This window comes from Micropterus dolomieu, linkage group LG01, assembly GCF_021292245.1.
Source record: "Micropterus dolomieu isolate WLL.071019.BEF.003 ecotype Adirondacks linkage group LG01, ASM2129224v1, whole genome shotgun sequence".
NCBI lineage: Eukaryota > Metazoa > Chordata > Actinopteri > Centrarchiformes > Centrarchidae > Micropterus > Micropterus dolomieu.
In genome coordinates, this window is record NC_060150.1 from 50,655,925 (window position 1) to 50,665,242 (window position 9,318).

Genomic DNA, 9,318 nt, shown 5'->3' on the forward strand with positions numbered 1-9,318 from the left:
AGAAACCCCTTAGACTGTTCGTCATTTAGGCCTATTAGCTTAGATTGGAATCTGTGGCCACATTCAGTAACTTGTCGAGTTATAAGATTAACCTAGTATTGTTGTGGTGGCAGCCCGGCTGACGGTGAGTGTCCTGGTTATTTCTCCCTTTTTTTGTCTGTGATCCCTGTTTTTTTCCCTGTTTTTTTCCCTGTCCTCTGCCTGCCTCCCTGTCTCCTCCCCTGTGTGTGCTCTCTCTCTCTCTCTCTCTCTCTCTCTCTCTCTCTCCACTCCTGAGCCCAGCCAACGACCCGCACCTGCGCCTCGTCAGTCAGCCTGCCACCACACTCCTCCACCAACCCCCAGATCAGTTCTCCTGTGCCTCCTCTCTTCCTCGGCCCCCCAGGGTCCCTCGGCTTTTTGGTCTCCTCGGTTTCCCGTGCCTGCGTTTCCCCGGCGTCCACCTCTCCCTCAACTCCAGTCCCTTAACCCCTTTATTCCTAATAAAGCCAGTTAATCTTGATCGCTGCATTTGGGTCCACTCTGTCCATCTCACAACAAGTATATGTCAATGCAATCTCCTTTTTGTGTGTCCAGGAGGGGCTTCAAATACTTAGGTATCTTTGTCACTCCTGATTTAAATAATCAGTTTGAAACCAATTACTCACCCCTAATTCAAAATATTAAGCACGATCTGACCAAATGGGGCTCCCTTCCAACTTCTCTCCTTGGGACAATCAACACTATAAAAATGAATATTCTCCCTTTATTGAACTATGTATTTCAAAATCTCTCGTGTTATCTGACCCCTGCCTTCTTTAAGTCACTGAATTCACAGATCTCTCGCTATATTTGGAACAACAAGCACCAAATAGTTAAATTCTCTATACTTACTAAGCCAAAGGATCTGGGGGGCTTGTCCCTGCCTAATCTACAACTATCTTATTGGTCAGTACAACTTAAAACGATGTCAAATTGGTTTATGAACAGGAAAGACTCCTTATGGTTGGGTCTTGAATCCCTACTTTGCTCTCCCAGAAGGCTTAATTCCCTTCTTTTTATCAATAATATAGATCAGTTAAATTATCTCAAGAACAACAATTGTTTACAACACTTTACTGGTTTGGCAAGATGTGAAGAAATACCTGAATATTCCCCCTGTCATCGCTCTTCATTCTCCCCTGGCTCTGAATCCAGATTTACCAACACAGATTAAGAGTATTGGTTTGATGGAGTGGACATCTAAGGGCCTGTCAGATTTTACAGACCCGTTGGTCTCTGACTCTGTTAAGTCATTTGAGCAACTCAGGGCTGATTTTAATATTCCCCACAAGGATTTTTATAAATATCTCCAAATTCGTCACTTCATAGGGTCTCTCTTGAGGACAGGTGGGATTCGCTTGAGACTGTCAGAGCTGGAAAACATTATAGTTCTGGCCAAATCTCCCAAAGGACTGATTTCCGAGACTTATACTTCATTACTTTATTCTGATTCTTCAGGCTATGGCTCTCTGAAGCTGTTGTGGGAGCGTGATCTGGGGGTGACGTTCAATCCTGTAGACTGGGACAAGATCTGTAGCTGTGTTTTCCCTAAATGTACTTCAATCTCTATACATGAACAGAACTTAAAATTGTCCTGTTCGCCTCCAGAGAATGTTCCCTGACACCTCCAACCATATGTTATAAATGTAATATACACAAAGGTACATTTATCCACTTGTTTTGGTCATGTGACCGTATCCAGACTTTCTGGAAGGGGGTTCACTCTGTAATACAGGAGGTTACTGGTAAACAGTTTTTGTTGACTCCTACTTTCTGCCTACTTAACCACACTCCAGACAATCTCTCGGACATGGACACTAAATCTCTGTTGATAAATCTTTTTGTTTTTGGCTAAAAAATGTATCTTGCTGCAATGGTCAACTCCCCAGATCCCAACAGTTTACATGTGGATATCACAGATTTCTGCTCTTATTGCTCTCGAAGTTGACTCATGACCTTAATCACAAATCTGATTTGAAATGTGTGGCCAGAGAGATATGATTTAAACCAGTCCAAGGGTGTGTCAGTGAAACCAATAGAGACTAATCTGTCAAGGAGAATGTTATGTGAGATGGTGGCTGCACTCAGATCAAGGAGGATGAGAATGGTTAGTAGTCCAGAATCAGCTGCCATGAGAAGATCACTGATTTTTACCAGCGCTGTTTCTGTGCTATGGTAGGGACGGAAACCATACTGGAATTGTTCATAGAGGTTATTGTCAGAAATGTGTGCATGGACCTGAGATGAGACTGTTTTTTCAAGGATTTTAGAAAGAAAAGGTAGGTTAGAAAAGGACGGAAGTTGTTGAAATTGTTGGGGTCTGCAGGAGGTTTCTTAAAGTATAGGAGTTATTGCAGCTGATTTTAGAGACGAGGGAACAATACCAGAGGTGAGAGGAATGTATAATGGTAGTTATTTGGGAAGAGAGAGAGAGTGAGCCGGCTTTTACTAAGACGGTAGGAAGAGGGCCAAGCATGACAAGTAGTTGGTTTTGAATTTCTAATGTCCAATATTTCAGCAACAGAGGGAAGCAAGAAACTTGAAAATGAACGAGAAAGAGGTGTCAGAAGAACTGAAAAAGACAGATTGTGAGAGGTATTGGTAGTCAGTTGCTGGTGAATCTTGTGTACTTTGGAATTAAAAAATGACATTAAGGAGTTACAGTAAGCAGATGAGTACAGATGAGGCGCGAGAGAATCTCTGAGCCTAAGTCAAGTCTCTCATGGTTATAATGAATGTTGTGTCACCTGATAGGCTGCTTATAAAACTGCTTCGCTATAAAGGATTCTCTAACAGTAACCTGTTTTTCATTTAAAGAGCACAACTATGTAATGTGCAATGCAGTTAATGACAGCTTATTAACTACTGTAAATCAACACCAACCGCTGGCTCTCAAACCCAGTGTAACGTTAACTAAATAAAACTGTAAAGTCACATGAACAACAATAAACCTGTAGCCTGTTTCCATCAACAGCAGTGTAACCTGTTTCCAGCCAACGTAATTACCGCTGATGGCAGCCAGTGGGAGCTAAATGATTACGTTAATCAACCACCACAAGTTTGGTAAGCAAACAAACGCTCATTCATCTTTTCATAACACAGTCGGAGTTAACCTCCAATAGGTCATAGCTGAAACAAACTAGTTTTAAGTTTAAGTTTTAAAGCCAAAGTTTATGATAAATGGCTCAGCAGCTGCCGCTGTTTGTTGTCCTCTCACGTGTGGTCACGCGCTGCAGATCCGTAGTACGTGTTATGTAGGTAGGTTATAGGTAACGTAGGGAGGGGAATAACCGCACGCTCAGTCCGAGTCAAGTCTGAAGTCACTGTGTGTGCGACTTAAGTCAGACTTAAAGACTCAAAGTCTCAAACTCAAGTCACCATCTCTGGTTCTAAGCTACTTGGATCATGCGTACAAATATAAATGTTGAAACTGTTGTAAATATGGACATGCTACATATCATTAGATCGATAGATTAGATTATCCACAATTCGATCATTCAGTTCATTTTACAGAAACTAAGAGCACCAAAGTGTAATTCATTCAGATTTACTGGCAAAAAAAATTCATAACTCCGAATATGAGTTTATTCCTTGATTATTTATTCGTATATATGTTCCTGAGTAAGTGTCCACCAATCAAAAGACAGTTTGTCATAAAAAAGAATCCAAGTTGAAAAACTAACCTTTGACTTTCATTCTTTGTAAGGGAGGCTACCGGTATTGGATCAAATTGAAAAGTTACTCGAAAGCCACATTTTTGTACAAATTTTAATACTGGTTTAAATAAACTTTTGATCGTATTTCCCATCTTTGCTGAGATAAGATTTGTGTCCTTAATGCATGAGGACGTTTTGAGCAATAGTGAATTATTATTAATTATTAGAATAACGCACCATTGTCATCTGACATCATGTAGCCTAGTCACCTATAGCTTAGCTAGTGTAGATGTTGCTCCAGTGAAGATAGCTAGCTATCACAATGGCACAGAAAAGGATTTTGGATTTCTTTGGTACACCAGCTTCAAAAGAGCACGACGGACATCTAGAGAATACAGAAAAGCATCCTGACGTCGACAACACCTAGTAGGCCTACTAGTATTGCCACAGAGACCGGCAAGAACTGCGGTAACAGCCGTGATGAGACCGCCGCTCTTCAGTGCAATGCTGCTGACACTGGTGGTGGATTTAGCATGCTAGCTGCATTCAAGGAGCCTTTCCAGCCTTCTAACTTTGTTTTTCCAGGTAGACATTTTGGAACAGAAATTTCCAATTATGCATTTACACCAGCTTGGTTTAACAAATGGAAGCAGATGCATTATGTTTCTGAGACCAATCAAGTTTTGTGTTTTTGCTCGTCTGAATGCAATAGGAAAAAAAAACCTATCAATGCAGACAGCTTTAGAGCAGACAACCCGTTTGTGGCAGATGACTTTGGAAACTGGTGTAAAGCCACTACAAAATTCAAGGAACATGAAAGATCCAAGTTACACATGGATTCAGTTCAGAGACATGCTGCTTTGGGTAATGTGCCCATCAATGCCCTCCTGTCTAATGCTCTTCCCGAACAGCAGGGGACCACTCGACATGTTTTGGAACTACTGTTTAGATCAACTAGATTTCTGGGCATCAAGGGGATCCCGTTCAGTGGTGACACCATACATGATAGAATCCTTCATGAACTGACGTTGGAACGCACCTATGATCTCCTAAAGCAGGAGAGTGGATGATAAGAAGCGATAATTGGATGTCCAACATCATCCAAAGTGAAATTATCCAACAGTTTGCCCATTCTATTAAGAGGGATATTGACGCTCGTTCATCGGAATCCAGATTTTATGGATTAACAGCTTATGGCAGCCAGAGCTTTTCAGGAGTGCAGGCTTGCATTAAAGAATTATGCCCAGTCAACCATCACGCTGGACCTGGTTCTCCAAGAAGTTGTTTGCAAAGTGAGCCTTGTCGCCAAAACTCTGAACTTTGTATGGGGTGTTGATACTGTAATTGGGGAGTGGCTAAAGCACAAACAGCTTTTTGAGTTGCTCGTCGTTTGGGGTTAACATCCTTTGCCTGTCATCACAGAGTCTCGATGTAGCACAGTGAGAGATGCAGCATGATGTCTATCTAAGCTCCATCCTTAAACGAGAGCTCTGTTTACTGAGGCTGGAAAACTCATACAACCATGTCTGTATTTATCTATATCAGGGGCCTCGTCTGAGCGATCATTCTCTAACTTGTGCCGATTTAAAAACATGGTTACAGTTCACCATGGCACAGAAGAGACTCATATACTTGTCCCTGATGAATGTCCACACAGACATTTTTGAACGCTTTGGACATCAATGCTCTCATGAGGGACTTTATCTACTCAGCAACTGAGCGCCTTGGTGTAATGTAACAGTAGCACCCAGCTCAAGGTAAAGAGTATTGTGTATTATGAGCTGCCGCCGAGCAGTTTAACATAACATAAGCAGTAACTTCACACTAATACTTTTGCAGCAAAAATGTGTTTGGCTATATTATCGTGTTCTGTGCAAATTGGGCATTTGGAACAGTTAAAATGTTGTGTGTATTTAGATATATTCTTGTCCGCTGTGCGGTGTCGGCCTATGGGCTGTTTTAAGTATGCGTAGGCTATTTGTATGTTCTTGTCTGGTGTGTGCGTGCACACCTGATGTACGCTCCCTGACAGAGGTTTAAATCATGTAGGCTAATGTATATGTGTTGTTAAAATATTTTGCGTATGTGGATATGTTCTTGTTGGCTCATGCGTGACGCCCTTTTGGACCTGTTTAACTATGTCTTGGCTATTTCTATGTTCTTGCCTGCTGTGTGTAACAGGGTCTGGCAGTTGCAAGACTGGCATACGTTTGATTCTTCTTATAGTAGTCTACCCAGTTCTATTAGTATTAGACATTATGAATGGAGTTTTCACAAAAAATAAGCTTTCAATCAAACTTTTTACATTTTGCCTATAGCCTCTTTGCCTATAGCACCCCCAACTTAAAACCTCTTCCCAAGGCTTACCCCTCGAAATAATTTATAATAACTATAGAAAGCTTTATCTCCAGCTTTGGCTTTTCATCTAGAACCATCTTTTAGTGAATATTTCAATTTGGCCAATACTATGGCTTATCACCGAATACTTGCAATGTTAGCATATTGAGACAGCAAATGTAGCATCAGCAGTTAGGATTGTAATTGTGTTAACATTATGGAGGTAGTTGCATGCAAAAGTTAGCATTTAGCACAAAGCACTACTGTGAAGCTTTAATGGAGATGGCACAGACTAATCATTTCTGGTTCTTTTCATGAGAAATTGTGTACGATCAAAGAATGACACTGATATTTGTCAACCACTGTAATTTGAAATTATTGAAAATACACTACTACAGTATTATGAAATCATTTTGATAGCTAGATTCTAGAACAACAGAATAACACAACAGTTAGTGTATGTCTGATAAGATTCCCTTCATATATTATAATGTAATGGTAGGCCTATGGGTGTGAAAATCCAACACATCCTCTCAGTGGTAATTATACATGCATATGCGGTCCAATCAGGAGCGGAGCTCAACAACTAGGTTACGTTTTAGGCCAGGTGTTGTTCCGAAAAGTTATCGTCCTCCGAAAACTGATTGCCGCGCAGTATGTTACAGCTGTATCGCACAGTCCCTTTGCGTCTGCAGCTGCTTTTATCAGGATCAAAATGACATAACGTGCAAAAAAAAAAATCACTTTGTGTCCGTGGTAATAGCAAAGGTACGGAATAATCACAATTATGGCTAAATATGGAATGACTGTCCTGTCTTACCTAACGTACCTTTAGCTGTGTGCCACCTAACACCTTGAAGCCCCCCCCACACACACACACTCACACGCACGCGCGCGCCCACACACTGCCCTGCTAGCAAGATGCACGCGTAAAGGCACATACACAAATAAAACAGACGAAATCGTTGCCATAATTAGAGCTCTGCAGCAGTCCCGATCCAGTCAGGAGGCCTGGTTACTGAGAGGGGGCAGCGAGGACAGAGACGAGAAGTCCACATTAGCAGGAGGAAGAGGGGGCGATAAATGGGATAAGCGAACAGGGAGAACCATTTGGACAGACCGATGAATGAGAGGCATAAAGATGAGAACAGTGGAGCGATGACACGAAATTCTTACCGATCTGGACGCTCGGAGATCCGCACAACGCCTCACGCCATAAAAGTATCACCACAAACAGCAGCTTCATGGTCGTGTTCAGGCTCCTCACGCGACGCCACAGCAGCCTACGGTAGCGGTTCCTACCAAAACATCACCTCCATCACACACGATGCGAGCTCATGGCGTCATTCCACGTTCGCTCAGAAGCGTCTCGAGGTCTGCAGATGCCCTGTCCTCTCTACTGAGATGCGCGTGCCGCCGCTGCTGCTGCTGGACTGCGGGCGCGCGCCAAGGATTGCCAAGGAATACCGATGAGGCACGAGAGACAACCGAAAGCATCCGACAGTTAACGTAAAGCAGTGGTGATGAGACCAAGCTATAGGAAACTGACAGTGCAGTGTAAGAGATGCACACTGGAGGAGCACATCCCACTCTGCATCGCGCTTATATAACAGCTCATTCTACCAGGCACATCTGAATAGACCGCCAGATAGGTATCTGGTCTTCACTGACATAATTACCCTAAATAAGAATAATAAAACAGCATGACGTGATGCGCACACAACCCCCATCCCCGGTACATTAACACAGTTTCTATCTTTCCGCCATCAGCCAGTAGGCCTATATAGTCCACAAATGTACACTATACTAAGATATGACATATGAACATAGCCTATATTGTCTAATAGTGAGGTATATTTTAGTATGTCAAAGTAATTCCACTTCCTTTTTCATTTTTTCTTTCTTTTCAAGGGAAAGAAATACCAGTTACCTCAAATATGACATTAAAATACAGATACAAAGGCGAAATCATTTTCATTATTATTGTAGTGATATTTTACTCTTAAATCCATCTTAAGGTAAATGCTTCTATTCTTGTCTGGCTAAATAAGAGGCAGCTATTAGTAATGCAAACATTGATTGTGCTATAGACATTATAAAGAAAATGGATCAGCTGCGTTATGGTCCAGCCAGGGGGGAAGATATTCAGTTGAACATTTGCTAAAATGGAAGCCTGCTCCTTTATTTTGGAACTGTATGGTGCACTTGATTAATGTCACTTCAAAATGTGTGTTAATCTTTTATGTTTGTTGGCAGGTAACCACACGCTCAGGTCACCTATATACTGTAAGAAATCTAGACACTTCAAAGGTAACTTGAAATGTATGAATTAAAGTAGTACATGGTCCTCCACTTGTTTGTTCATTAGATTGTTTGAGGATCCGTTTGTTTGAATTTACTTAAAAATGTTCAATTCAATTTTATTTATATTGCGCCAAATCACAACAACAGTTATCTCACAGCGCTTTTCATAAAAGAGCAGGTCTAGACCGTACTCTATGATGTTATTTACAGAAGCCCAACAGTTCCCACCAAGAGCAAGCACTAGGTGACAGAGGCAAGGAAAAACTTCCTTTAAGAGGCAGAAACCTCGAGCAGAACCATGGCTCAGGGTGGGCGGCCATCTGCCTCGACCGGTTGGGGTGAAGGAGAGAGAGGTAGAGAGATAGAGAGAGAGAGGGAGAGGAACAGAGAGAAAAAGAGAGGGATGGAAGGAGAGAGGGGAGGGAGGGAGGCAGCCTGCACAATATACACACAGAGGTACAGACAGTAAAGGTGATGTTGCTATAGACTAAATGAAAAATGGTACAGATATTTATAGTAGTGTTACTGATAACAATCGTAATGTTAATGATTATAATTACAATAATAAATGTAAATGCTCCGTACTTGTATAGCGCCTTTCTAGTCTTTTCGTCCACTCAAAGCGCTTTTACACTACATCTGCATTCACCAGCCATACACATTCATACACTGAGCCTAAGTGCTCAAACGGAAACTAACATTCATACACACACATTCACACGCCAGGGGCAAATCGGGGTTCAGTATCTTGCCCAAGGACACTTCGACACGCAACCAGGGGGAGCCAGGGATTCAACCGCCGACCTTCCGATTAACGGCCAACCCGCTCTACCTCCTGAGCCACAGCCGCCCCAATAACAATAGGACTAGTAACAATAGTTGTTGTAGCAGAGGGTGTCGAGCAGGAACACGGGGGCAGCAGGTGACCCGCATCCACAGATCCAGACTCCACAGCTCCAGAGCCAGAAAACCTGCAGGAAATGATAGGAGGAGAGAGGAG

General features: G+C 42.2%; 1 protein-coding gene across 1 annotated transcript in view; it reads right to left on the reverse strand.

The window, feature by feature from the left end:
- LOC123986139 (glutamate receptor 2-like) overlaps positions 1-7,316 on the reverse strand; it is a 135,779-nt gene extending 128,463 nt beyond the window's left edge. Inside the window, exon 1 of the mRNA XM_046074279.1 lies at positions 7,191-7,316. Coding sequence (XP_045930235.1) covers positions 7,191-7,260 — 70 coding nt within the window. The 5' untranslated portion in view covers positions 7,261-7,316. The remainder of the gene's footprint in view (positions 1-7,190) is intronic.
- Positions 7,317-9,318: the final 2,002 nt, after the last annotated feature.